Raw genomic sequence first — 25,941 nt, 5'->3', positions numbered from 1 at the left:
CAATTGCCAGCACATGCTCCCGTCCTCGGCGCCCTCGGCGCGAGGCCAGCACTTCGCACATCGCCCGAGACCGCCTAGTGTACGGAATTTACATACCTTTAAACTACGAAAACTGTGGCCTCGCTACGCCCGACGCTTAGGAGAGCATCAGTTTAATTGTGACTCAGCATCTTCGCCTGTGCGGACCGTCGCGCCGCACCCTTCAAACACACCATGAGCGACCAAAAACGGTTGAGGGAACTGGTCTCGGGCCTCATCTTCGCTGCCGGCGTAAGTCCATGCACCGCGTTACAAATTGATGCATGCACGTGTATTCTTGCAAGTTAACATGGGCTTCAGACCATATCCGCCTATTTTCTGATTCGGGAAGTCGTCACGCCATATCTCGCCAAGCTCGTCGACCCCGACCGAGAGAAACACGAACAAGCCAGGTTGAAAGCACAGGCGAACCTCCAGAGGATACGACGGAAGAGGCTCGAGGCAGAGGGCAACGAGGACGACGGCGACGATGAGTCTCGAGGGGCGAACAGGTTGGATAACCTGGTTCTCAACGAATACGAGAACCAGGTAGCGCTCGAGGTCGTGGCTCCCGAAGACATCCCGGTCGGCTTTGACGCAATCGGCGGCCTCGAAGACATCATTGAAGAGCTTAAGGAGTCTATCATCTATCCTTTGACCATGCCGCACCTGTATCGGCATGGCGGTGCGCTGCTGGCGGCGCCCTCGGGTGTCTTGCTCTACGGGCCGCCAGGGTGTGGCAAGACCATGCTGGCCAAGGCGGTAGCCCACGAGAGCGGCGCCTCATTCATCAACCTCCACATTTCGACCCTCACCGAGAAATGGTATGGCGACTCCAACAAGCTCGTCCGCGCTGTATTTTCTCTGGCGAAGAAGCTCCAGCCAGCAATCATCTTCATCGACGAGATAGACGCAGTATTGGGGACAAGGCGGAGCGGGGAGCACGAGGCTAGCGGCATGGTCAAGGCGGAGTAAGTCGACCGGCAAACGGGGAGGCAAAAACCGGACGTTAACAAGCATAGGTTCATGACCCTCTGGGATGGGCTCACATCGACGAATGCCGCCGGAGTTCCTAACAGGATCGTGGTGTTGGGTGCCACGAACAGAATCAACGATATCGACGAAGCGATCCTCAGGAGGATGCCCAAGAAATTCCCCGTGCCGCTTCCCGGACTGGAGCAACGGCGGCGCATCTTGCAGTTGGTGCTCGGCGACACAAAGCGCGATCCAGAGCACTTTGACCTCGACTACATCGCCCGGGTCACCGCCGGTATGTCTGGCAGCGATATCAAAGAGGCATGCCGAGATGCGGCCATGGTTCCCATGAGAGAATACATCCGCCAACAGCGAGCCTCCGGGGCTAACATGTCCCGCGTGAACCCCGACCACGTCCGTGGAATCAGAACGGATGATTTCTTTGGCCGCCGAGACGGGCGAGTCCTCGCAGCAGAAACGCACTCCCGCCAAACAAGCACCGCCAACACGCAGTCCAAGGCTTCGAGTGATGAATACGAGGATGTCGAAGAGGATGAAGACGACAAGGTCACGACATCGGCATAGGTGGCTTGCTCAACCCTTGTACATCAAATTACACCGGCAGCCCGGCTACTTTGGTTTCCTGTATGGTCCAGTTGTTTAAGACTTATGATGTATGACGCAGCAAAGATACCGGCAGGCAGGACGAGGAAACATCGTTATAAAGTAATACCCAGGATAAATGGAACCATCCTGTTACTCTCACCATTTCCTCGAGTCGTCATTTAGTCGTGTCATCAGGGCGGCTCGACTTCGGACCGCAGAGAGGGCACACGGTCCAAATACACACACTCCCTGATTATCTGCTGCGCACACGCACATCCAAAACATGGCGTGTCTTGTAGAAAATCCCCCAAGATGCAAGTCCGATCCAATTATCGGCTGGTCGCTTGTATAGGGGCGTCTCCCGGTCGAGGTTGCAAGAGAAGCTGGCTTCCCAAGCTGTTTCTTTTTTTTTTCTTGCAATTCCCACGACGCGCTCGGGGGACCTCGATAGCCTGGAATCACGGGGAAATAAGCTTGCTCCCCCAGCAAGCACGTCATCCCGTGAGCCCCACAGCGGGGCGACTCCATCAGATATCGGATACTTTGGGCGCAGTGTCCCCGACACCTGCGCCACAGGTACCGTGTAACTATCATTCTGCCCTGCCGCTCCGAGTGTCGGACGGAAAAAGCGGTCGAGAGCACCGGCCTATCACTGCAGAGTGCCTTCTGGTCCCTTCAGAAGGCACTCTCGCCTTTCGCCGACACAAGTAAAACCAGTCCGCGGTTCATCCTCGCACGTCGAACCCGCCCGGACCTTTATTTTTTTCCTCTTCAGATCTACTAGTAACTGTGCCCGGGAAGCTTGTTCACTCGCGCCTTCTCAATCTCATCCAAGGCGAAAGCGAGCGGCAATCGCGATTTCCGAGACGCCCCTCTTTTCGGGGCCACTTCGCATCCCACTTCCAACTCTTCCCTCATTCAATTCCCCATCGGTTGAGTCACCATCACTCGACTCCAGTCGTCTCAATGGCTGCTCCAAACACGAACCGGCTGAGCCCTGCATCGCAGGCTGCCAACAAAGTATTCACTAGAGTCGATCTGGATGGCCATGCGCTTCCTCCATCTCCTGCTCCGTCAAGCCCGCTCTCCGGAAGGAAGCGGTATGCCCTCGCCACGGAATTGGTTTACACAGATTCTAAGGACCAGTATGGTGCCTCGAGCATTCCCATTTACCAGTCGGCCACCTTCAAGCAGACCTCGTCCAACGGCGGCGGCGAGTATGACTACACCCGATCGGGCAACCCAACCCGCACACACCTCGAGCGCCACCTAGCCAAGATTATGAACGCAAACCGCGCCCTTGCCGTTTCGTCCGGAATGGGCGCCCTGGATGTCATCACGCGTCTCCTGAAGCCGGGCGACGAAGTCATTACTGGCGATGATCTGTACGGCGGAACGCATCGCCTCCTCACATACCTCAAGAACAACCAAGGGGTTGTGGTACACCACGTCGACACCACCAATGTCGACAACGTCAAGGCGGTCATCTCGGACAAGACGACCATGGTGCTGCTCGAGACGCCGACAAACCCACTGCTCAAGGTTGTAGACATTCCGTCGATTGCCAGAGCCACCCACGAAGCCAACAGCAAAGCGCTCGTCGTGGTTGATAATACGATGCTCTCGCCTATGCTGCTAAACCCCCTGGACATCGGCGCGGACATCGTCTACGAATCCGGCACAAAGTACCTCTCCGGCCACCACGACATCATGGCTGGTGTGATTGCCTGCAATGACCCCGAGCTCGGCGACAAGATGTACTTCACCATCAACGCCACAGGTTGCGGGTTGTCGCCAAATGACTCTTTCTTGCTCATGAGGGGCGTCAAGACGCTCGCCATCCGCATGGAGAAGCAGCAGGCAAATGCTCAGCGAATCGCCGAGTTCCTCGAGTCACACGGCTTCCGCGTCCGGTACCCCGGCCTGAAGTCCCACCCGCAGTACGACCTCCACTGGTCCATGGCACGGGGCGCTGGCGCTGTCCTGTCATTCGAGACCGGGGACGTTGCGCTCTCTGAACGCATCGTCGAGGCTGCCAGACTGTGGGGCATCAGTGTCAGCTTCGGCTGTGTCAACAGTCTCATTAGCATGCCCTGCCGCATGAGCCATGCAAGCATTGACGCCAAAACTAGACAAGAGAGAGAGATGCCTGAAGACTTAATTCGGTTGTGTGTTGGCATTGAGGATGTGGATGACCTGATCGACGATCTATCCCGTGCTGTAAGTTGAAAACACTCAACTCCCGGCCCTTGCCTTCTTTTTTTTTTTTTTCCTGCCGACTGCTGCTCACACTTAGCGCCTCTACAGCTTGTCCAAGCGGGAGCCGTGACCGTGTCGTTAGATGGCTTCCAAGCGAATGCTGTTGATGACGAAGGAACAACCGCTTCTTCGGCTTAGGCCGCCCCGTAGAAGTTCGGGGTCTACACAGCAAGGTTCGCAGATCTGCTGGTCGGGTCACAGGCATCGGCAACAACTTCTCAACAAACGGATGAAAATTCTGCTTAGAATTAAAGGCCTTAAAGAGCAGCCAAATCGGGTCACCGGGACGCGGAAAGCGTATGATTCTGAGAAGCACCCTCACATATCTCGTGCCGCTCCAACTATCACGCGGCGTCAGCGCTCTGACGACCCCTGCAGCCTTGGAGTCCAGCATCACTGTTCGTCGTTAACTCAATGGATCCGGTGCATCAGCAGGGAGTCAGCGCTCACCCAACCAGTCCGCTGGCGAATAGAGCTTCGTTGATGGTGAGATTTCTGGGATCAAATTCGTCGCTCCACGCTCTTAGCATCGGCGACTGCTGCTGGGTGACATTCCCAGTCGAAGACGACAAGCATCGGCTGGGTGTATCGTCACTGCGAGCGTCAGAAAACATCCTTTGCGTTTGTCCGACAAGTTGGCAAATGCAACCAACCCTCGATGGATGTCCTGGGCTTCTCCTGTCTGGTCTTTGACGCTGTGGGGCATGGTTGGTTGGGGCATGAAGAGTTCGGATGTCTTGGTCATCAGCAAGGGACTTGGTGGCCACACCGAAGGGGCTTTTTGATGTCCTACGGCAGGGGAAGGTATACCTGGTCTATATACCATTCACGTTCTCAGAGCGCGGTTGACCTGCGTGCGGGTCAACCGCATTGCCATGTCTCCGAAACATGTCAAAAGGGGGGGGGATGCTGCTTGCCCTGGCTGCTCCATGCTGCTGTACAGTATACCTACCATCGATAGCGTCATTACTGCCTGAAACGGGGCTTCAACGTTGACTATCCGATTCTTGCCGCCCCTTGTCGGCCACCGTGGCACCCACGAAGCCGGTCAGCTGTCGGCGATCTCATGATGAAGGTGCCGTCTATCGCCTCCTTTTTTTCGACAGCTCGTCCTCGCTGCTGCAGTTGTTTGTTGCCCCGGTAGCCTCCCCCAGCGGTACGCCGTCGCTGGCAGGGACCAGAGGCAACGTTTCCAGCAGGCTCTAACTAGAGCACCACAGCCAGCGTTTCGTCCCCCATGCCGCACAAATGGTCTCGCCTCACGTCCTGACGCCATTCGCCAGGTTCCCGGGCCCGATGACTCCTCTCCATCAAGCCAGTCCCACCGGCAGCTGTATGTACAACCACACTCTGCCTCTCGGTTTTGGCCCTCAGATATCCCCCCCCTCCCCCTGATCTAGCTCCGGCCGAAGCCCCCACGACCATGTTTGCTCCGCAAAGACAGGCGTGAAGAAGCTGCGGATTGATTGACTGCACCACATGCGTCATCTACCTGCGGCGAAGGGTTGTCCTCTTGACCGGTCATATCGCGGCCGTCGCGTCGTGGTCCCAAGGCGGTCCGTTTGCTTATGCAGATAGCGGTCGGAGGTCCTCCTTCCCCTCGATGACACACCCCTGTCGGATGGCAGCACAGGTTCTGTGGTCTGATTCTCCGACCTCACGATACCCGCTGTCAACCTTCCTGGGACATCGCCCTGCAAGATGGGGATAGGGGTTGTCAAGTGATGGTACATACCTACCGCGCTCGAGGCTATTAATAGCTCACTATCCTCTTCAGTCATCATGAGTATGCCATGGCACACCGATCTTGTCGGTTTCTGTCCATCTTCTTTTTCTTTCCCTGTTGCCTCGCCGTATGCCAAAGGTCGTCCAATCGCACTTTTTGGCCTGAAGGTTTAAGATGGGGCACCCAAAGATGCATCGCCCTGAACCCGGTCAGAGACAGAAAGGTTGGTGAATGCGCTGGCTGTCACGGCTCTATTCTACATGCACCTAGCCGTCGACTCGTTGGCAACTAGAGCCCTCTGTTTGTGTTTGCCACGCGCTTCTCAGCATCGTGCGACCGGTCGTCGAGGGGAGCCATCACCCCACGAAAAGCCAATTTCCCTCCGCAAGGACTGGCCTCAGCCTTCATACCACCACTCGGCCCTGATCCCGGTCTCCTGTGCCACCGTGGACGTCGTACCAGGTACAACAGGGCCCGTTCCGGCCGTCACAACCATCCCCCTTCTTTGACAGGAAAGCAAAGCCCCCCGCGTCGGTGACATAGGGATTATTACCTTCCCTCGGCTCCAAATGTTGCTGTTGGCCTCCCTCTCGAGCCTCGGCCGTCAAACAGGGTGACACAGCAGCTGATATATACACCACGCTCGTTGTTGGGGAGAGAACGGTGTCACAGTCTCATGACCCTACCCTTGCGCGGTGTGTTGATAGAGAGGGCAAGTCGGTGTTTCGGGGCGTGAAGCCGGGGCAATGATAGTTCCTCGGGCCGGAACTACCACCCGCTCGGAAGAGTTGCCATATCGTCGCATTGATCGCATGCTCTGACGTTTTGCGCGCCCCCCTTCTCCTGACCGCTACTCTTGACACCTGTCAGCCTTGAGCACCCTGTGTCGAGTCACACAGCACCTGTAGACATATAGATGTAACGTTCTATGCTGAATAGCTCGCTGGGTCACCAAGAGTTGTAAGAGGATACAGCGGATAAACCAGTGCCCGGAGAGCCAGGAGACTTTCAGGAGAGGCAGGACGACGGGCATGTGTCGGTAGGGAGTTTGGAGGGGATCGGAGGGGTAACCACACGGCGGAGGAGTTACGGCACCGGCAAGGGGCCTGCTGAATCTACGGGCCTCGAACTGTGGATATGCCCGAGATGATAGCCGTACAGAACCGACAGCGGAGCTCGCGACAAGATGCTCGGCTCAACGAACCCTCGCTATCCCTGCTGCCCTCCAAGACCAAGCCGGGCGCCGGGCGCGCCTGTCTGTGTATGTCTTGTGGACGAAGCACACTTACATCGGTTCTCGTCGAGATAGCAACGAGAATAGGAAGGTCCCCTCCGTTGTGGTACTCAAAGCAACGCCGTCACATTCCCATCCATCTATCGGTCAGAAAAGCGCACGACAGGAGAGCTTCAAGCGGCCATACCGGGTCGACTCGGAAACGTGCCGAGATCAACCAAGAGTGGAACAAGTGACATGCAGGTCAAGAGGGGGGGGGGGGGGGGGAGGGGTGTACGAGGCATGTATGTATATATGACACGGCATGCCGCATGTCCAAACACCATCATGCTCATACATATATTGATGATTCAAGAATATCCGACAGAGATTCTGGGCCAAGTCAAACTTGTTGGTATCTCTCTTTGGTAACAGGTCAAAGAATAGATTGCTCCATGACATTTTCAGCTGATGAACAGGAGGAAGACAAAAAGACAAAACAGCCGTGCCATGACCAAATATGCAATGCAAGGGCATGTCCTTGTGAAACACAGGGGGATATGCAACGTCACGACCAGATACACAACAACGTTCGATACACAAACACAACACAGGGCTTGACGGAGACCGATGAACAAAGAAAAAAAGAAAAAACAACCACGGAATGCAAAGCGCCAGCCCGGCCCCGTTATAAAGCATGGCCCATAAAACCAACACCCAACCGCCCAAATCGTCCGAACAACAGCCGCCAGAGCAAATCAATCCCGACCCGCTACTCAAAGTCAAACCGGTCTGGCATCAAGACGGGCGCGATCAGCGTCCAGACATACATGGCGTAGCACACCCAGGAGCTGACGATCTTGACCCAGCTGGCCCAGAGGGTGCGGCCGACTGTGGCAAAGTCGGCGTCCCGCCGGCTGTCGTCCCAGTCCATGGTGAGCAGCGTGGCCACCCAGGCGGTAGCCAGGAAGAAGATGACGTGGAACACGGCGTAGTTGTACTGCGTGCTGGAGCGCTCGTCGTCGTGGGCGCCGGAGCTGTCCTCGTCGTCGGCGTCGTCGTCGTCTTCGGACAGCAGAGCGTTGGCGGGGAGGCTGCCCTCCTCGACGGCACGGCGGAGCGCTTCGGCGCGCATCTGTTTGCGGGCCGAGGGTTGCTGGGTCACCAGGTCGTGCTCGTAGTCTGCTTCGCCGTCCGGGAGGCGGATGTGGCCGCGGCCGCTGGAGCCGAGCCCGAGGCTCTGGGTGGCGGCGCGGGTGGTGGTGTAGGCGACGGTGATCATGGTGGCGATGGCGCCGACGACGATGGTGGTGGTGCGCGTGCCCTGGCCGCGGATGAGCGGGTTGCAGCGGTGGTCCTCGGTGTCGTCCGGCTCCATGGACACGGCCGACATGGTCAGGTAGGTGCAGTAGACGGCAACCATGGCGGCCTGGGCGAGGCCGGCCTTCGGGTTGTGTTCCTGGACGGTCGGGTGGACGGAGATGGCCGAAGCTATGATCCACAGGAGGAGGTTGATGGTGATGGCGGCCTGGTTCATGGAGCAACCGGTCGAGGCGAAGAAGACGTACTGCACAACGGTCATGGCGATGGAGGCAATGTACATGCCGAGTGTCGAGCCGATCAGGATGACGCGCCAGGTCTTGGAGTCGCTGTCCTCAATCTGCCTCAGACAGTATTCGGCCCAGTTGTGAGCCAGGTCGACGAGCAGGATCAGGCCGAGAATCAGAAACAGCATGGCGCAGACCATGGCCACGTAGTTGCCCCAGAACTGGAAGAAGGTGTCCGGGATGAAGAAGGTGAGCACGATCAGGGCCAGCCAGGCGATGATCTTGGGACCCCAGAAGCCGTTCTGGATGGCGGCACGCGGGTCCTTGGAGGAGCGGACGCCCAGCATGAGACCGGCAAGCACGAGGTGGAAGACGCCGAGGGCAAAGTTGATGCGGTGAACGGCCAGCCAGCCGTAACAGTCGCCGTCGCCGCATTTGATCTTGACGTAGTCGAGCATCAGGTGTTGGAGCTTCTCGATGGCCCACTTGGTGAGCATGATCCACGATAAGATCGAGTTGATCAGAAGTATGAGGGCGTATCCGATGCGAGTCGCGACGCTGGACGGGCGGGCCATGTTAGCGATTGCCTCTCGAATAGAGATGTCGAACTTGGTCGGCGAGGAGGGGCACCAACGGGGCACCAACCTGTTCCCGCATTTTCCACATGCACTGCACACCATGGAGCAGGTCGCGGCGCCGCAGCAGCTGGCCCCAAAGGATAGGAGCTGCGCAGATTGTCAGCTAAGCAACAAGAATGTCTGCGAGATGAGAGCTATTTGAAGGGATGGGAAAAGATTTTAACATACGGTGCTCAAGCTGGGAACCGCCATCAGCGGTATCGAGAGGAGAGCGCCCATGGCGACGGCTGTGGATGGCGCCGGGGTCGCCTCCGAGTAAATTACGGATTAATCTAGGGTTCTTTAGCTGCGAACGCGGAATACGGTCGTCGGTCGTGTGTCTAGAATTTAAGCAGAATCCGGTGACGCTGTCGCTGTCGAGGTCGGAGGCCGCGATGGTACGGAGGTCGGAAGGTTTCGTCAGTGTAGTGTACGAAGGACGGAGTATTGTCGGATGAAGTCGAACAACGGGGTTGGATGACGCAGGGCGGTTGCGCCAACGCCAGCAGTGCCGATGCAACCTACTCTGTACATACACTAACTGCCCAGAGAGGGGTGCCTTGAATGGGCGGCCTGCGCCACAACACGGGGTCCCCCTTCTAACAACACGTGACTCTATGCGGGGAAGGCCAGTTCAGGATAGGAAGGCCCTTCCGGGTACGCGATAACTATTCGTAGCGAAGGGGCGTTTTCAGATTCGAGCTTCCTCCAGCTGATTGCATAATTAAACCCGTCCAATTGATTTACATACATACGGAGCCGTACGGAGTAGTACATACATACATACACTAATTTTACATACCGGATTACTATGTACTTGGCACATGGCTAACCTACGCCAAAGCTCCTGAAACCCACAGGGTATCGGTATCCATCGCGTTAATCGCCTTTCAGTCCCTCCCTCCTCCGAGTCCCCCGGGTCTATCCCACATCTCACTCTATCCTCAACCGCCATGAAGCTGCTGTCGCACGGCTGCACGTAACGCACGCTCTTATCTCCGCACCGTCTTGACACACGGTGCAGCGACTCCGGTCGCATTTCGTTCACCTCCCCGCCGGGATGCCTCGATACGGCTGAAGTCTGCTCTTTCGTCATAGTTTCAGCATCTCTTTCTGTCATCGCTCCCCTGTGATATTTCATCATCACATCCGTCAGTCGGCCTTCTCCGTCTTGATCGCTCCCACCCCGCTCCCATTCCCCAAGTCAGACTCCTTCACGATGGGGAACGCAAAGCTACACCGCGCCCGACTGCTGTCGAGCGTGGCCGCCGTCATGATTTCTTTGGCGTGCGGCACCAATTACGTCTACTCGGCCTGGGCGCCCCAGTTCGCCGATAAGCTGCACCTCACCACTACCCAGATCAACCTGATCGGCCTTTCCGGCAACATGGGCATGTACTCCATGGGCGTCCCCGTCGGCCTCTTCGTCGACCACCGCGGCCCCCGCCCGGCCGTTCTGGCCGGCGCCCTGTGTCTCGGTATCGGCTACGTCCCCTTCCGGACCGCCTTCGAGACCGCATCCGGCTCCGTGCCCGCCCTGTGCTTCTTCGCCTTCCTCACCGGCCTGGGAGGCTGCATGGCCTTTGCCGCCGCCGTCAAGACGTCCGCCCTGAACTGGCCACATCACCGGGGCACCGCAACCGCCTTCCCTCTGGCCGCCTTCGGCCTGAGCGCCTTCTTCTTCTCCCTCTGCGGCGCCGTCTTCTTCCCTGGTGACACGGGCGCCTTCCTTACCCTGCTCGCTGCCGGCACCTTCGCCCTGATCTTCACCGGCTTTTTCTTCCTCAAGGTTTATCCACACACGTCCTACCAGAGCCTCCCGACCACTTCGGGCCTGTCCGGCTCGCAGCACCTGCACCGCACGCTCTCCGAGGAGGCCAAAACCACAAGACTGCACCGCCACGGGCGACACTCCTTGGATGCAGAACCTGGTACGTCGCCCAATACCACCACCACCACCTACACGACTCCCGCCGCGACGGCCGGTCCCTCCCGGGAGCCCCTCCTCAACCCCGCCCACGATTCGGCTGATGTCGAGGCCGCTCTCCCTCCCTCCCCTGACGGTCGATCCCACGACGCGGACGCCGACGAGGCCTCGTCCCTCATGTCCAAGTCGACGGCGTCCTCGGTGGCCGGCGAAGTCTATGTCCAGAACAGTGTTGATATGGATCGTTCCCATCGTGTAGATATCCGTGGTTGGCGTCTGTTGCGCAATCTCGACTTCTGGCAACTCTTTTCCATCATGGGTATCCTTGCCGGCATCGGATTGATGACCATCAAGTGAGCCTCCTCATTACACCTGCCCCGATTTTTTCTTTTCTTTTCTTTTTTTTTCCCCTTGTCCCCGGCTAAAAGGCATTGGCATAGCAACATCGGCCACGACGTACAAGCGCTCTGGAAGCTCTACGATGACTCGGTCGATGAGGCCTTTCTCGTTCACCGGCAGCAGATGCATGTCTCTATCTTGTCGGTCGGCAGTTTCTGTGGTAGACTCTTGAGTGGTAAGCCCTGCCGCTCCTCTTATTTTTTTCTTCCTTTTTTTTAAAAAAAAATATCATTATTTTCTTGCAACATTCCCACGCTGACGACATTCCCAGGTGTCGGGTCCGACTTTCTCGTCAAAAGACTGCACGCCAACCGCGCCTGGTGCTTGGTCCTCGCCTGCTTTGTCTTTTGCATCGCCCAGCTCTGTGCCCTCAACGTTACGAACCCCCATTTCCTTGGCTTCGTCTCCGGCCTGTCGGGACTCGGCTACGGCTTCCTCTTTGGCGTGTTCCCCTCCATCGTGGCCGAGTCGTTTGGCATCCACGGCCTAAGCCAGAACTGGGGCTTCATGACCCTCAGTCCCGTCATCTCCGGCAATATTTTCAACCTGTTCTACGGCGTCGTTTTCGACAGCCACAGCGTTGTGGGACCAGACGGCGAGCGGTACTGCCCAGATGGCCTGGACTGCTATAAGAATGCGTATTATGTCACCTTAACCGCCTGCGGCGTCGGCATCGTCATCACGCTCTTGACGATTCGCCGCCAGTACCGCGAACGGTTGAGGGAGGAGGGAAAGGGAGCGGCTGAGGATTAATAAGAGGCACGCGATGTCTCAAAAGAAAGAGACTGCGAATCTTTGGCGGGGATGAGAACGCTTTTCCCGAGTTCTTTTAGACAGGTAAATAAGGACGCTTGACTATTTTGTTGTTAATAATAGCATCGGCCTATAGGGGAATAAGGGGAATAGACGGAGGGCTAGCAGGGCCGCGGCGTTTGGGGCAAGGGTAGGCTCACTTAAGCAATGCTGCGAGAGACGAGCGGCCGAACTCGGAGAGTTTGCGTTGCGGCAAGATTTCCTCTGGTCACAAGGCTTCAATCAATCATTCTCAGGCTGTTTCTCTTCGGCGTAGTTAACTCTGTTTCAGTTCACTCTGGCAATGATCTGTTTTAGCTGGTCGCGGCCGAAGCTCGCTATGTAGGTATGTACCTTGATGGCTCCCCCGTCATCAAGGGGTTCACAGCAATTCGATAATAACCCTAACCCTTTTAATACGCGTGCCAGCTCCCCTGGCCAATCCCACCTCCATCATCCCGTACTCTGCAGGCACCGGAGATCGCGGCTTCAGCAAACCCCCCTCTTGCGCAGCGCGGCAACAGGACGACACGCGGGCATCCCCGCGCCGCAGCCATGTTGTCATTCATCCTCATCCAGAACCGGCAGTATGTAGCTCGCCATCCAATTCCCCTTTCTGTTATTTTTCTGTTGACATCTTTCCAGGGGCAAGACCCGCCTTGCCAAGTGGTACGTCCCTTACAGCGACGAGGAAAAGATCAAGCTCAAGGGCGAGGTATGTTTTTTTTTTTTTTTTTTTTTTAACCCCGCCGCGCTCCTCCTCTCCTTTCCTCCCCTCTCCCGGTCCAAAGATGGACAACATTTACTTTACACATGTATGTTTGAACCCGCGGCCGGAAACTAAACAATGAAACACAAAACCAATACAGATCCACCGGCTCGTCGCGCCCCGCGATCAGAAGTACCAGTCCAACTTTGTCGAGTTCCGCAACCACAAGGTCGTCTACCGCCGGTACGCCGGCCTCTTCTTCTGCGCCTGCGTCGACACCAACGACAACGAGCTCGCCTACCTCGAGGCCATCCACTTCTTCGTCGAGGTGCTCGACGCCTTCTTCGGCAACGTCTGCGAGCTCGACCTCGTCTTCAACTTCTACAAGGTCTACGCCATCCTCGACGAGGTCTTCCTCGCCGGCGAGATCGAGGAGACCAGCAAGCAGGTCGTCTTGACCCGTCTCGAGCACCTGGACAAACTGGAGTGAGCCCCGGCGGCAAAGAACCCCTACCTTTCCTTTATTTCTTATAATTTTCCGGTTGGCCGCATGCCCTTGCCCGGGGGCCCCCAACTGGATGGGGTGGGCTTAGCGGTAAGGGGCTGGGCAATGCCGGAGAGGAATACTGGTGACGGACAAGTACTCTTCATCAATCATCAACTGCAGGAGGGGACTGCCTTCCTTGTAGAGCGTACCGGACCCTTTGCTTGCATAGCTAAGCAAGGGACTATGGGGGGACTGGCATGAGGAGACGTTCTTGGTCTGTTCCCGGCGTGAAAAAGGCAGGCACCACTGGGAGACGCGTTGAAGGTAGCTACCTCCCTCATTCCCCGCCTGGTGGTGTTTTGGGGACCATAAAGCTCCTAGGGCACGAGAAGAACAGAAAGCAGAATTGCGAGGCGGGATACGCGCCGACGACGATGGGTGGCACTTTAACAGAGGAACTAGTGCGCAAGGTGCCGCATGCACGCTTCGCATTGGGAAGGGAAGGATACTTTCGGGTCTGGTTATAATTAGACAGTTCTAGTATTGTAATCCCATGTAGACAAGTTCGACCGCAGCAGTCTGCAGCCACTTGGGGTTAGCGAGAAGTCAAATGCACGACACTGTATTGTGCAGCGACCCTGCATTTTGAGGCAACCGGATGGCTGCTCAGGGTAATTAAATTTCGGTATGTACATACAGTACATACATTTCCACAGCACATTGAACAGCGATGGTTAGTGTCGGCGGCTGATGATCCTCACTATACCCCCGAGCAAATCGTGCAATCGCCACTCCATATGGACTATAACCATAGTCAAGCTGGAACGCTACTTTCTCCTCATCAGCTTCCCAAGTAACATTCGAGGACATATGTGAGGGAGAAAGAAGAAGAAGGAAGAGGAGCAACAGGCTCCTGGAATCGGCACGAGCGTGCCTGGTCAAGCCACGATGAATTAAGCTCTGCTCGTCCGAAAAAGCAGTCTGCTGACCAAAAATGGGAGTGGCCGGCAATGGCAGCTCCCTCAAATGTTAAAAAAAAAAAAAAAAAGATGTATGGGAGGCCAGTAGGACATTGACTATTGGTGTAATGCCTCTCGATATCATGACACCGCATAATCCCTGGCCCCCCGGACGACATCATATAGGTTGACTGCACCTAGATTAGTGTTGACAGAAGATCATGTGGCCAGGTTAGGCGAGTTATTGCGCATGGCAGGCGAGCCCCCCGTCCGCAGTTGACGGCAACTCGATTGCTGGTTCGAGAATAGGAGGATATGGAGGCGAAGGTTTGGCTCCCTCATCATCAATATCCATAATTCTGCTTGAACTACCACTCGTGGTGGCCTGTCCTGCCCCAGATGTAGCTTTTTCGGTAGAGCAGACTCCATCAGCGGTACTTGTTCGCGACGCCTCTGACTCAACGCTCTCCTTTTCCTCCTCGTTGCACAGGAGCCTTTCGGCCCGGAGACTCATCGCGGCAACCATCGGCGAGTTGGCTGCATTAAGGAAAGCCACCATGCTTGCTGCAGGTTCGGCGTCATGCACTACAACGACCCCTTCCTCTGCGGAAGGTAGGCGTGTTTGCTCCAGTTCAATCACGTCCGGGTTTGTTACTTGTTCTGAGGATATGCCCGTCTCCTTCGAACCTTTGGCGGCCTCTTCGGCTTTTGTCTCGTAACTGGCTCTCTCAGCTCGCTGCTTTGGCTCGTCCATCGTGCCGTAAAACTCCGCTGAGGAAGGCCGAGCTCTGTTCACAGTTGGGTTGACCCATATGCTCTCCTTATTTAGGAACAACGCCCCTCTGAAGTGATGCACAAACGGAGGGCACTCGATGCCGTTCGTATGGAGAAGGTCTGTCTTGAGACTCTCGTCCCGGATCATTTGGAGAACGGCGTATTCCCATTGTCGCTTACTTTCAGCATGATCTTCGTCCTGGCCTCTCTCTTTAAGTGATATGTTTGGGGCCTCGGCATCCCTCTCCTCGTTTACCAGCAATCTCAGAGTTGGCTTGATAGAGGGGGGTTGCGCAATTTGTCCGACGTCTTCGTCCTCGTACGAAAGTTGCCCTTCTTCGGGGTCTTTCCAGCGGCCTATCGGCTCACCACCTGATATCTTTCTAACTGTGTTCGCCGCAACTTCCTTAGCCGCTAAACGACTCTTCTTTCGCGAGGCGATCCGGCATGGCGAAGGTGAACGTGAGATCTGACGTTTGCGCGAATGATGAGTCGACAACAGCCCAAGCCGGGGAAAATTCTCCAGAGACCGTAACGCGTCATTGCCCCGGTGCCTCCTGGCTTTGCGGCCAGGCGACGGAGAGCGATTCCTTGACGGAAGCCAACGATCGCCACGGTAGCAGACTTGGTGGTCAGCCCGGCGGGTTCCTCCAAGTGTGCCCGGTTTTGTCGCGTGTTTAAGCCTCTGTTGCGTAATGGAGGCCGGGTCCAGATTCAGGGGACAGACGGAGACGTGGTGCTGGCCTTTCCTTTTGCACAGGTGACACACATATGTCTTTGGCGGTTTCCAGTCAAAGGCGGGATCCAGAGCGGTTGGGCAATTCTTAAAGTAGTGCCCTTGCGAGGAGTTAGGCTGGATTCCATTCGCAGTCCGATTATCAAGCTCACCTTTTCGCCCGCAACGGTTGCACATATAACCCGCCGGTGGTTTACCGGAAACGCCGGCTCCTTTGTCCTTGGGGTGCGAGACGGTGTCTTCCGTCACTGTCTTTGGTTCGCCATCGAGCTTCCCAATTGCAGGCTCCCTCTTGTTACGAGATAGCCTGGCCTTTTCATTCATGGGCAGCATATTCGATCCTGTTAGGAAAGATAAGTCGGGGTGCCCGTCTCTATCCTCAGCCCTAGGCGGCGTAGATTTCTTTCCAACTGTATCGGAGGAAAGAACAGCCACGTCGCTACGGTCATCCTCGCCATGATCATCCGGCTCAATAATGATACTTTCTTCTTGGGACAGCTTCGGACTGTCAAGCTGCATCTGGCTCAGGTAATTCTCGGACTTTGCAGAGTCTGTGACGAGACCGGAGAGCTTGGAAGCAGCCGGTGTTATCAATCTGCGCAGCTCAGCCTCAGCCATGCTAAGTCGCCTGGAACTCGCTGGGTCCTCGACGGCATGGCTGCGCTTCCAGCCGTGGAAGGCTTGGAGAATCTGGTGATCGGCAAGCGGTGTCTCCTTCATCAACCGATACCAAGCCGCGATTTCACGACTGAAATCGTTATCTGCGGAAAGATCGGCGGTCATGAGACGACGATAGAGCCAAATTATATAGTAGTCCAGGATCCTGTCATTACTCTTGTCGGACGGTAGGACCTCCCTCAAAGCTTCCGAAAACTTGGTTAGAGACAGGCTGTCGAGACTCTCGAACCCCAGGGTCTCGAAGTTCTGTTCCATCCTGCCGACGCGGTTCATCTTGGCCACAAGAGGAAGGCACGAGACTCATCGATGGAAGGAAACCAAATCGTTTCCTCTTCAGAACCTTATGTCGGTTTCCTTAGTGCGCTCGGCCCTGCAGACCGTCAACCTCAGTGCCACTCCGGGTCAGATTAAGCCGATTGAAGCAAAGAAAGAAAGAATAAAATGTAAACACGAAGATAGTGACTGAAAACAATACTTCCTTCCTCGTCTCGAAAGTGCCGTCGACATAACACTCGCGCCACAGATGGAGGATGGAGGGCGGAAATCGTGGTCGGGATCGCTACAGAAGAGGAAGAAAAAAAAAGAAGCAGAGAAGAGGCTGGTGGCAGACCAACCGTTTACTATGGGCTCAACGCGAGTGCTAGAGACGAGGGCGCGCAATCATGCTCTTGGAAAAGGAGATGATTTAACTGGCGGGTGTATGGTTGAGGAAGGTGCGTTGGTCTAAAGTTAAATAACACGGTTCGCATGGCAGCACGCAACCAAGAGCTTCAACGGCCTCATTGTTGTTATTGGTGACCACCATCCTGGGCAATCGCCAGCGTGCATCGTTTTGGGCTTGTCCACAGTGCATTTGTATTAACCCTTGCTTTGGTCCAATCTACCGTCAGAAGTCTTCAAATGATCTGTGAGCTGCACTCGCAATCTTCTTGTTCAACAACATCCTTTTCTTCCGCCGCGTGGTAGTCAACCCTGATCGCTTACCGTTAAGATAGAACATACATGGGCATGAAAGCAATCCGTGTGCTGTCATAAATAAACCCTTTCCGGTGCAATAAGAGACAAGGAACAACAAACACCAGACTCCATACCATTAAAACCATTAAAAAAAAAAAAAAAAAAAAAGAGGGAAACAGAACCAACGCCGACGCGCCCTGCTCAGAGCTGCCACAACATCTCATCGAAGAGTCAGAGTCAGATTTACCTCTTCAGCGCAGCGAACCGCTTAGCCAATTCGTCCACGTCCGGGATCCCGTCTGAAATACTCTGCTTCTTTTCCGCGGGCTTCCTGCCCGCCGCGGCGGCGGCCGGCTTCTTGGTCGGCGTCAGCTCCACCTTATTGAGCGTCACCTTGGGGTGGACATTGTCCGTCGACATGCTCGGCGGGTTGACATGGAGCGGGCTCGCGGGCCCGAAACTCTTTGGCGGCGTGGCCTTGCTCAGCTCCTCCCTCGCTCCGGCCTCCTCGTCGTCCTCGGCGGCGGCGGCGGCGGCGGCAACCAGCGGCGGCTTCTCCGACTGCTCCGCCGCTTGGCCGCCGCCGTCCGCGTCCCCCTCGTCGTCCACAAAGTCGGGCGGTTCCCCCAGGTCTTCCTTCCCGTTCCGGCCCGGCGGCCAGTCGACCCCGTACGCCTTTGCGATCTCCTCCAGGTACCCCTGCACCAGCTCCTCCCTGGGCGGGGCGACACTCAGCTTCTTGATGACGCGCTCGCTCACGCGGCCGTCCCGGTTCTCCATGGCCTGGAGAACGAACTCCTTGCCGAACTTGTCGGCCAGCAGGGCGCGGACGGCGACGAGCTCCTTGATCTCGGTCTTGGGCGCCGCGTAGATGATGCTCTTGACCGCCTCCTCGAGCCCCGGGTCGCAGGTGGGGGAGCTCTCGAGCAGGCCGGCGCGCGCCAGCAGCAGCTCGCAGTAGAGCTCGAGGATCTCGTGCAGCTCCGTCGTGATGTCGGACCGGATGATGTTCTCGACCCGGATGCGCGCCGACTCGACCTTGCCCTGCTCGAGCAGCGTGGCCATGGCCCGCCGCTGCGTGCGCGAGAGCGCCTCGTCGCGCTTCTGCACCATACGCAGGCGCGCGATGGCCAGCTTGAGCTGGACTTTGATCTTGGGCTGCAGTTTTTTTTTATTTTTTATTTTGATGACCGAGGTCAGTCTAGAACAAACGCAGAAAGAGAGTTGGGGGGAGGGGAGGGGTTTTGGTTCCCCCCCAAGTGCGAGAGAGTCGTACCACGAGTGTAGAGGAAGGAGGCGGCATTTTGGCGGCGGCGGCCGGAGAATGGCGGTGCTGGGGGATGAATCCGAGGATGTGGGCGACGGGAATTCGGGGAGCTGATATTCAAGATTATTCAAGTCGGCGGGATGCTCCAGGCTCCCATGTTCGGCAGAGGTGAGGTTGCGTATACACACGGGCGGTAAGGCAGTGGTTAGACCCAACGCGAACGGAGGGAGAGAGGTTGAGGCTCGGCGGTTTAAAGTAATGTGGGGTACTTCCGCTGCAGCGCCGGGGCTTGTTGTGCAGGGATGAGCTGCTTGCAAGTGGCGGACTTATCGATAGCACCAGAGTAGGTATGTAATCCGTACATACAAGTACCTGATCAAGCAACACGCGCAAGACAACTCAGTCAGGTACACAAATTACAAATTATAGGTTTGAGATCGAGAGAAGGTTGGCATCGTCAACCTTCGAAATACATGTGACATTACGTAACCATGATACCAATCCTGTAGTACAAAGTACGAGTACGCAAGAAGTAACGAGACACGGTATTCCCGCTCTTATAACCAACAAAAAACGCCAGACCCGAACGCGTCAACGCCATGCCCAGGACACCGGTGGACGAAATGCAATTATTCCGACGACTCCCATTACCCGCAACAACCAACAACCACCCGCCTCATATCAATTTGAGCGACGTGCGTTGTTGCAGCCTGGTGCCGTTGAGCATGGCCCTCGACTTCTTTGGCCGCTGCTGGAGCCTCCGGAAGGCCTCCTGGATATGACGCGGCTCGACGGGGGTGCGGCCCTCGCTGGGAGGGTCGAACAGGCCGCCGCCCCCGGGTAGCTTGCGCTTCTTGCCCGCGTTCTCGCCCGTGCGCTCGCGGTACTGGTCCTCGTTCTCCTTGATCTTGAGCGCCTCCTCGGTCAGGGTCTGGACCATCTCAAAGGTCAAGAAGCCGAGGATGTCGACGATATCGTCCGACGGCTTGCTGTCCGTCACGATGCCGAAGCCGGCCCACTCGCGGAACCGCTTGCCCTTGCGGTAGGTGAAGGACGCCTGACGGTACTCGGACCAGGTGACGTACTCCTCCTTGGTCATGGCCTTGGTCCGCTCGTCGGCCTTGCGCAGCCGCTGGAGCGTGATGTAGTTCATCTCCTCCTCCTCCTCGTCTTCCTCGTCCTCGCGCTCCGGAACCTCGACGGAGAAGTACGACGCCGGCTCCCAGGGCAGTCCGACCTTGGCCTTCTTGTTCTTCTTCGCCGTGTCGTCCACCGGCCCACCGGCAACCACGCCGCCCACGGGGTCCTCTGCGGCGCCCAGATCCGCGTCACCGCCCTTGTCGTCCGAGTCCTTGACGTTCTTGCGCACATCCTTCCACGACAAGAAAGTGCGAAGCCGCGATACCTTGGGGGCGTCGTCGCGAATCTGAAAGATGAGGTCGTTGATGGTGATGGAGCGCGACCCGCGCCGCGCGGCTAGTTCGGTACAGTTTTTGAGCTGAATTAACCAGTTCAGCAAGAGAAAAAAAAGGGAACAGTCGCTTTCCTACGGCCGGGACATAGACTCACAATTTCAATGACTTGCTGCCGGACAATGTCCTCGATAATGCCTGTTGTCTCGACAGACGGCTCTCCCGTTTCGCCAGACACGTACATCATCTTGAAGTTGAGGGAGAGATAGTTAGCCATCACTTCGCGAGGGTACGGCTCAAACGTATCCCGTCTATCCTCGCCAGCAGCCACTCGGCTGATGGGGGGGAGAGCGATACCATGGGCGACTTTGAAAGCCCAGCGCAAATGGTTGAGTGGAATGCCCCGGACACCCAACTTGGGCTCCAGCAGGCGCCAAAACCTTTCCACGTCCCCGTCGCTGTCCACTTCAGCCGTCTTGCCCGGCGCTTTCTGGGACGTTACGGCCCTATCTGGACATGAGATCCTGCGATGCATTTGCGACGGCCGGATAGGGAGAGAAGGGGAGGGGAGGAGGGGCTTAGATAAATCGCCCTGTTTGCAGATTTCTCCGAAGGAGCGGCAGTCGAAGCAATATCGGAATCTGACGGAGTAAAGTCTCCGTCGGCAAAGAATACAAGGCCTTTCTCGGGTGCGATTGCGAGGATGCGCAAGTAATGATCTGAGAAAAGAAAAGGGGAAAAAATAGATATCGATTTGACGAAGTAGCGCAGTGATGGGGGCAGTAGGCAGTGAGAGAGAGATCGAACATCAACGGGGACTCGCGGAGGATGCCGGCATCCATGTTGACGGCGAGCGGACAAGCACGGATTGGCTTTTGTCTGAAGTCACCCTGTGAAGCCGGTATTGTTCCACCCGAGCCAGATGAACCCATGCGTAAACGAGATGCCTTCATTGCCCTCGCCGACCCCCCTCTGTCGAATGTCTTTTTGCGGACATCGTGAGATCCACCATCTGCCAACAACACTAGCAAAGGAGTGAAAATAACGAGTAAGCAAATCCGACATCAAGCCCCTGTACAACAATGCACAGGTAGCCGGGTCCTGCTCGCGCTTTTAGGAACTCCTAGAAGCGCTACTTCCCCCTTTTACATCCAGTGATACCTTTCAACGAATTAGAGGGTGTGTTTGAACTGATGGCCCGAGAGGAAAGGCAGGTCCACAGAAGCCGGGCAGCACTAGCAACCCATGTAGCTTTCCGGGCAAGAATCTCGATGTCGCCGTACCGGTCCGGTGAGCGAGCAAAAGCGGCCCAAAGGTTGAGTCGGAGGGCTAACCAGAACGTATTTGGAGACACTACTCGGCCAGTTGCAGAGTCAAGGGAGTTTTCCCTTAGCAGTTTGGCGCCTGCACTTGCATTTACACTCGTCGGTGCAAGTTACGCATAAGGCAAAGGGAAAAGATACATGTAGAAACTTCACGCGAATGTAAGGCACGGGGTTCCAAAGCTGAGAAAGACGACATACCTGCTGTATCTCCTGGCGATACTTGTACTGCTTGTCCTTCTCCGCCATCTTGTCCGTCGGTGCTAGACTTCCAGATACTAGCTAATAAATGACAATCTAAGGATAATTGATTGATTGATAGAAAGCAGAAGGTTACAGCAAATGCTCGCAGTCCGGGTGTTTGGCGCTGAGGAGATGTCGACGACGGCGATTGGTGATGTGCAAACGACAAGTGGAAGTGAGCGATGGCGTGTACGGATTAGTGAGCGCGCCCAGGGGCGTCGTCAGATCTCGCGCGAAGAATACCAAATCGGCGGCCAGACCATGCACAAAATATGCCTAGCTCCCGATGTGCGACAAAGGCCTTGATGCGGTAATGCGTAATGATGCAGCAGTGCACGGTTGAGTCGGGGTTGTTGGTGAAGTGAGTGTGCCTCACGGTTGCCAAGCATGTCGCAGCAGGTCAACATCCTGCTTACATAAGGCAAATCGTACAGTACCTCCTGTCGCTGAAGAACTTTGGAATCTTCCTTGTGTTATGTCCACCATTCTTTGGTTCATATCTATCAATAGTATTGTCGTTATTATTTGTCCTCATTCATTGCATTTCCCTGCCCATTTATTTTTTTTTTCCATTGCCGTTACATCTACCACCTGACACACCATAATGAGTCTCACCCTTCTGAACTGACCTGGTACTGTACTTACTGGGTCACCTTCTGCTATAACTTACTCTCATCATCCATGCTATTGAATAGTGAGGAAAAAAAAAAATAAACCGAGCCACTCGATCTGGCCGATGATAACTAAGTGACAACCACCCCCCACACAGTGACTTTTCCTTTCCTTCCTCCCCCCCTCACCCCTCCCCCCTTCTCTTCGGCCTCTTCACTTCAAAAACCATATCGTCACCCCCCTGGACCGCCGCCCTCCCCGCCGACGTCCAGATCCCCCGTGCCGCCGGCCCTCCTCCACCCCCATGCGACGATGTAGTGGCCCGCCAGCAGGCGCCACTCCTCGACCTCGTCCAGGCCGCCCTCGAGCGCGTCGACCCGCTCCTTCTCGCGCTCGCCGATCCAGTCTTCCCAGACGCCGTCGACGGTCCGCGACCGCGCGCGCTCGAAGCCGGCCTCGCGCAGCCGCCGCTCCTGGTCCGCCGCCGTCGGGTACGCGTCCAGCGTCGGCATGGCGATCCCCCGCGCCGCGAGGTTCGACACCATCGTCCGGCCGAACGCGTCGTGCGGGAGGATGGGCTCGTAGAGGACCAGCCCCAGGAAGCCGCTGGGGAGGTGGGTGGTGAAGTGGCCGAGGAGGGAGACGGTCTGCGGGGCGGGGAGATAGCAGAGGCAGCATTCGGACAGGAGGAGGGTCGGGGCGGTGGTGAGGAGGTTAGGGAGCCTAGGCGAGGACGGGGTGAGTGTGCGGAGGTCCAAGCCGTGGAGGGTTAGCGTGTTGGTGTTGTTGTTGTTGTTGTTGCTGCTGCTGTTTTCGGGCGGGCTTAGGGCGCGGGAATGCCAGGTTGTCGCGGAGAGTGGCTCTGGCGTGGAGAGGACGGTCCGTAGCATCGGGTTGGAGCTGATGATGGCTTGCTTGCGGGCCGTGATAGTGGGGAAGTCGATTTCATGGTAGACAATGTTGCGGTGGTTCTGAGGCGAGGTGAAGAGTCGTAGGCAGCGGGTGTCGGTGCCCGCTCCGAGGGACACGATCTGCCTTGGCTCATCAGGGCTAGTGGTGGCCAGGAAACGCTCGACCAGCTTGTCGATGGCGGTGGTCCGCGTGTATGTCCCCCTGTTGATGATGGGGAGGCGGCGGGTGGCCGGTCCCTGCACGAAGAGACGGGCGAATGGGTCCGACAAGTAACCCAGATCGACGGCACTCAGGCGCGAGACGGCGGCATCGGTGTCGGTGCCCTGGATGGTGGCGTCGTCCGTCTGGCCCGGCGCGGGTCCGGGGCCGCCACTCCGGCTTGGGCCACCCCGGTCACGGCCCCGACCGCGGCCCCGACCCCGTCCAGTCGTCCCGCCCCGCAGGGACAGCAGGTTGGGGATCGACGGGGCTGACATGGAACGTGGTCGTCAAATGACCGGGAATGTGGCTATGGGGTGTACTAATAAATAACGGTAGTCCTTGCCTTCAATCCGGTTATTTTTCGGGGCAGTACAGCCTCTCAATACGACATGGTGTGATTGCCCACCTTTGGGCTTTGGGACTCGTGGGTCGTGGGAGGTGAAAGAGAATGGAAGGTTGGAGCTTGACACAACACGGGGCGAAATCCCCACTGTGAGAGAGTATGGGCTACCTCGGCTACAGGCACAGTGCGCGCGATCATAGCCGCACCAAGTATGTTATACGGAGTACTCCGTACGGAGTCCCCCACATCGATATTCAACTCTCCGCCAAATGCCCGTTTCGCGCTTCTTATTAAGACCCAACATCAGTGTTTTTTTTTCCAAACTAGACAGCCGTCATGCGACGATATGAAAAGGAAAAAAAATAACTTTTATAGGCCGTGGTATTCACCACGTGTCTCTTTCCGTCAACCTGGAGTTTTCTTTCCGTTTCCTTGGATTGCTACACCAAATCGATATGGTCGAAGCTGCAACCGCTGGCCACATCATTCTTTTCGGTGATACCTTCCACGACCGCGTCTCGAGTACCGTGGTCAGTGTAGACAAACTTAACCCACCTTTAGAGAGCGCCGAATGTCTTTGCAACCATGTATTCATGGATATTTTCTGGCGTCAAGTCCCTCGCCATCTGTCCGAGCAAGGCGTCGTAGCCGGCAGTGTAGTATGGCTGCAGGAACCTGTCAGTTAGGGCGTCGCGAACCGTAGCTGCGACAGCTTCGGCGGGCTGAGCGGCGCCCTCCACGGCGGCATGCGTAAGTTTGTACCTGTTTTCACAATCAGCTGACTTGCGGTTCCCTTCGATCGACGAGCTGAACATACCACTTGTCGATCATGGGTCGATAAACCCTCTCTTCAGCCTCCTGGACCGGCCCATCCGCTCTGACGACTCGACCAAAACTGTCAACACCAACGGCTCCCTTGGACAGATCGTCCCAGTATTGGTCCCAAGCAGTTCCGATCTTTGGGCCGACCCCGCCCGTCCGAGTCCAGCCCGGTCGAACGGTCGTCATCCCTGCTCCTTCGTCAGTTGTTCTTCTCACACCCCAAAGTCACTCCCTCCCTTCCCTGGGACCCAGGGAGGCGGGAAAAGAAGGAAATGGACGTACCGACACCAAAGGGCAGCAACTCCAACCTCCACGCCCTCGTCATCCCCTCAACGGCGGCCTTGAGCGCGCAGTACGGCGCCCACAGCGGCGGGTTGAAGTAGCCGCCATAGCTGCCGACGTTGATGAACCTACCCTTGTTCCTCTTGACGGCCGGCAGGAACGCGCGGATGACCGAGATGTAGGCCCAGAAGTCGAGCTCGAAGATGCGGCGCACGTCCGACTCGGGCGTCAGCTCCATCGGCGAGATCATGCAGTACCCGGCGTTGTTGACCACGCCCACCAGCGGCCTGTCCGGGTCGCCGCCCAGGACGTCCTCGATGTGCCCGACGCAGTGAGCGATTGAGTCCGGGGAGAGGACGTCCATGATAGCCGGGTGGATGGTTCCGCCCTTGGATCTGTTTCTGTCGGCATGCTCTGCCGCGGCTTGCCTGATCTTGGAGAGCTCCGCGTCGCTGGGAGCCGTGGCGAAGACGGTGTAGCCTTTATTGGCGAGGTGGACGGCTGTTGCGAAGCCGATACCTTCAGGGGAGGCTCAGTAAGGGCGGGGCCAGCACCATAAGAAAAGAGAAAGAAAAGAGAAGAAAAAGAGAAGGGGAGGGAAGAGGAACAGTTCTCACCCTCGCTTGCACCGGTGACGACAACAGCGGGCGAGTAGCAACGGCCGTTCCGGGTTTTATATGGTCGGGTGTGAGTCTGCGGCTTCAGCCCCTTGAATAGAAAGTACAGAATGTAGCCGCTGGCATAATGTAACGCGCGATCAAGGTAAGCAAGCACGCGGTTGAGAACAACAGCAATCAGGGAGAACACGTTCAGGAATGGGTTCGGCATTTTCGTCGAGATCACTTGGGTACGGTTGAAACTGAACTTGAGATCCTGAGGTCAAACGCAGGAGATCAAGGAAGGTGACGGATGATGTGGAATGGATACTGCAGGCTGCAACTGCGAAGTCGTCTCCATATGCCATCAATTGGCCAACGGCTACATAAGGTACAGTACATAGCTACCTAATCTTCGACTCACTCACCAGGTCCTGACTTCACAATGACGCTTTCTCGTCGGGTTGGTCAAGAGCAATAGGGTTAGGGTTCATCGTCCCCTTACCAGTCTACCGAGTAGTTGCCGTGCAGTTGATGCAACCAGGAAGAT

The 25,941-nt window shown here is 56.6% G+C and overlaps 10 protein-coding genes across 10 annotated transcripts; 4 read left to right on the top strand and 6 right to left on the bottom strand.

Moving 5' to 3' along the window:
• Nucleotides 1-23: 23 nt before the first annotated feature.
• On the top strand, nt 24-1,667 carry MYCTH_2298652 (uncharacterized protein). The gene is made up of 3 exons (XM_003660340.1): nt 24-270; nt 340-989; nt 1,041-1,667. Exons 1-3 carry the CDS (start codon nt 214-216, stop codon nt 1,576-1,578), a joined length of 1,245 nt encoding a protein of 414 aa, XP_003660388.1. The 5' UTR covers nt 24-213; the 3' UTR covers nt 1,579-1,667.
• A 698-nt stretch (nt 1,668-2,365) lies between these two features.
• MYCTH_2314136 (uncharacterized protein) lies at nt 2,366-4,686 on the top strand. The gene is made up of 2 exons (XM_003660339.1): nt 2,366-3,819; nt 3,907-4,686. The coding sequence occupies exons 1-2, from the start codon at nt 2,566-2,568 to the stop codon at nt 3,994-3,996; spliced, it is 1,344 nt and encodes a 447-aa protein (XP_003660387.1). The 5' UTR covers nt 2,366-2,565; the 3' UTR covers nt 3,997-4,686.
• A 2,713-nt stretch (nt 4,687-7,399) lies between these two features.
• Nucleotides 7,400-9,475, bottom strand: MYCTH_2298645 (uncharacterized protein). Its single transcript, XM_003660338.1, has 3 exons — nt 9,151-9,475; nt 8,990-9,069; nt 7,400-8,902 (listed from the first exon to the last, which is right to left on the bottom strand). The coding sequence occupies exons 1-3, from the start codon at nt 9,199-9,201 to the stop codon at nt 7,570-7,572; spliced, it is 1,464 nt and encodes a 487-aa protein (XP_003660386.1). The 5' UTR covers nt 9,202-9,475; the 3' UTR covers nt 7,400-7,569.
• A 310-nt stretch (nt 9,476-9,785) lies between these two features.
• MYCTH_2298641 (uncharacterized protein) lies at nt 9,786-12,296 on the top strand. The gene is made up of 3 exons (XM_003660337.1): nt 9,786-11,241; nt 11,329-11,462; nt 11,559-12,296. Exons 1-3 carry the CDS (start codon nt 10,181-10,183, stop codon nt 12,038-12,040), a joined length of 1,677 nt encoding a protein of 558 aa, XP_003660385.1. The 5' UTR covers nt 9,786-10,180; the 3' UTR covers nt 12,041-12,296.
• A 338-nt stretch (nt 12,297-12,634) lies between these two features.
• MYCTH_2054491 (uncharacterized protein) lies at nt 12,635-13,278 on the top strand (the record flags this gene model as incomplete). Its single annotated transcript, XM_003660336.1, has 3 exons — nt 12,635-12,666; nt 12,725-12,794; nt 12,949-13,278. The coding sequence occupies 3 exons, from the start codon at nt 12,635-12,637 to the stop codon at nt 13,276-13,278; spliced, it is 432 nt and encodes a 143-aa protein (XP_003660384.1).
• Nucleotides 13,279-14,475: 1,197 nt separating this feature from the next.
• On the bottom strand, nt 14,476-16,695 carry MYCTH_2107812 (uncharacterized protein; the record flags this gene model as incomplete). The annotated part of the gene is made up of 2 exons (XM_003660335.1): nt 14,476-15,845; nt 15,897-16,695. 2 exons carry the CDS (start codon nt 16,693-16,695, stop codon nt 14,476-14,478), a joined length of 2,169 nt encoding a protein of 722 aa, XP_003660383.1.
• A 558-nt stretch (nt 16,696-17,253) lies between these two features.
• Nucleotides 17,254-18,921, bottom strand: MYCTH_2298637 (uncharacterized protein). The gene is made up of 2 exons (XM_003660334.1): nt 18,656-18,921; nt 17,254-18,537 (listed from the first exon to the last, which is right to left on the bottom strand). Exons 1-2 carry the CDS (start codon nt 18,680-18,682, stop codon nt 17,623-17,625), a joined length of 942 nt encoding a protein of 313 aa, XP_003660382.1. The 5' UTR covers nt 18,683-18,921; the 3' UTR covers nt 17,254-17,622.
• Nucleotides 18,922-18,990: 69 nt separating this feature from the next.
• MYCTH_2298636 (SPT3-like protein) lies at nt 18,991-20,380 on the bottom strand. The gene is made up of 2 exons (XM_003660333.1): nt 20,216-20,380; nt 18,991-20,144 (listed from the first exon to the last, which is right to left on the bottom strand). Exons 1-2 carry the CDS (start codon nt 20,333-20,335, stop codon nt 19,323-19,325), a joined length of 942 nt encoding a protein of 313 aa, XP_003660381.1. The 5' UTR covers nt 20,336-20,380; the 3' UTR covers nt 18,991-19,322.
• Nucleotides 20,381-22,318: 1,938 nt separating this feature from the next.
• Nucleotides 22,319-23,800, bottom strand: MYCTH_2298631 (uncharacterized protein). The gene has a single exon (XM_003660332.1). The coding sequence runs from the start codon at nt 23,621-23,623 to the stop codon at nt 22,469-22,471; it is 1,155 nt and encodes a 384-aa protein (XP_003660380.1). The 5' UTR covers nt 23,624-23,800; the 3' UTR covers nt 22,319-22,468.
• A 623-nt stretch (nt 23,801-24,423) lies between these two features.
• MYCTH_2298626 (uncharacterized protein) lies at nt 24,424-25,930 on the bottom strand. Its single transcript, XM_003660331.1, has 3 exons — nt 25,413-25,930; nt 24,509-25,314; nt 24,424-24,453 (listed from the first exon to the last, which is right to left on the bottom strand). Exons 1-2 carry the CDS (start codon nt 25,621-25,623, stop codon nt 24,713-24,715), a joined length of 813 nt encoding a protein of 270 aa, XP_003660379.1. The 5' UTR covers nt 25,624-25,930; the 3' UTR covers nt 24,424-24,453; nt 24,509-24,712.
• Nucleotides 25,931-25,941: the final 11 nt, after the last annotated feature.

This window comes from Thermothelomyces thermophilus, chromosome 1 (genome assembly GCF_000226095.1).
Source record: "Thermothelomyces thermophilus ATCC 42464 chromosome 1, complete sequence".
Classification (NCBI taxonomy): domain Eukaryota; kingdom Fungi; phylum Ascomycota; class Sordariomycetes; order Sordariales; family Chaetomiaceae; genus Thermothelomyces; species Thermothelomyces thermophilus.
The sequence above is the reverse complement of the archived record's forward strand: the minus strand, read 5'-3'. Positions and strand labels throughout refer to the sequence as shown.

Bases quoted from the DNA above. Each gene is read 5' to 3' on its own strand.
- MYCTH_2298636 (XM_003660333.1), bottom strand. From the start codon at position 20,335: ATGGCTAACTATCTCTCCCTCAACTTCAAGATGATGTACGTGTCTGGC. The intron at 20,145-20,215 runs GTGAGTCTATGT...TGGTTAATTCAG, and splicing joins GGCAGCAAGTCATTGAAATT to CTCAAAAACTGTACCGAACT.
- MYCTH_2298645 (XM_003660338.1), bottom strand. From the start codon at position 9,201: ATGGGCGCTCTCCTCTCGATACCGCTGATGGCGGTTCCCAGCTTGAGC. The intron at 9,070-9,150 runs GTATGTTAAAAT...CAATCTGCGCAG, and splicing joins CGGTTCCCAGCTTGAGCACC to CTCCTATCCTTTGGGGCCAG. The intron at 8,903-8,989 runs GTTGGTGCCCCG...CCGCCCGTCCAG, and splicing joins TGTGGAAAATGCGGGAACAG to CGTCGCGACTCGCATCGGAT.
- MYCTH_2298637 (XM_003660334.1), bottom strand. From the start codon at position 18,682: ATGCCGCCTCCTTCCTCTACACTCGTG. The intron at 18,538-18,655 runs GTACGACTCTCT...AAAAAACTGCAG, and splicing joins CTCCTTCCTCTACACTCGTG to CCCAAGATCAAAGTCCAGCT.
- MYCTH_2298652 (XM_003660340.1), top strand. From the start codon at position 214: ATGAGCGACCAAAAACGGTTGAGGGAACTGGTCTCGGGCCTCATCTTC. The intron at 271-339 runs GTAAGTCCATGC...CATGGGCTTCAG, and splicing joins GCCTCATCTTCGCTGCCGGC to ACCATATCCGCCTATTTTCT. The intron at 990-1,040 runs GTAAGTCGACCG...TAACAAGCATAG, and splicing joins AGCGGCATGGTCAAGGCGGA to GTTCATGACCCTCTGGGATG.
- MYCTH_2314136 (XM_003660339.1), top strand. From the start codon at position 2,566: ATGGCTGCTCCAAACACGAACCGGCTGAGCCCTGCATCGCAGGCTGCC. The intron at 3,820-3,906 runs GTAAGTTGAAAA...GCGCCTCTACAG, and splicing joins TCGACGATCTATCCCGTGCT to CTTGTCCAAGCGGGAGCCGT.
- MYCTH_2298641 (XM_003660337.1), top strand. From the start codon at position 10,181: ATGGGGAACGCAAAGCTACACCGCGCCCGACTGCTGTCGAGCGTGGCC. The intron at 11,242-11,328 runs GTGAGCCTCCTC...GCATTGGCATAG, and splicing joins ATCGGATTGATGACCATCAA to CAACATCGGCCACGACGTAC. The intron at 11,463-11,558 runs GTAAGCCCTGCC...CGACATTCCCAG, and splicing joins CTGTGGTAGACTCTTGAGTG to GTGTCGGGTCCGACTTTCTC.
- MYCTH_2298626 (XM_003660331.1), bottom strand. From the start codon at position 25,623: ATGCCGAACCCATTCCTGAACGTGTTCTCCCTGATTGCTGTTGTTCTC. The intron at 25,315-25,412 runs GTGAGAACTGTT...CCTCCCCTGAAG, and splicing joins CGTCACCGGTGCAAGCGAGG to GTATCGGCTTCGCAACAGCC.
- MYCTH_2298631 (XM_003660332.1), bottom strand. From the start codon at position 23,623: ATGTCAGCCCCGTCGATCCCCAACCTGCTGTCCCTGCGGGGCGGGACG.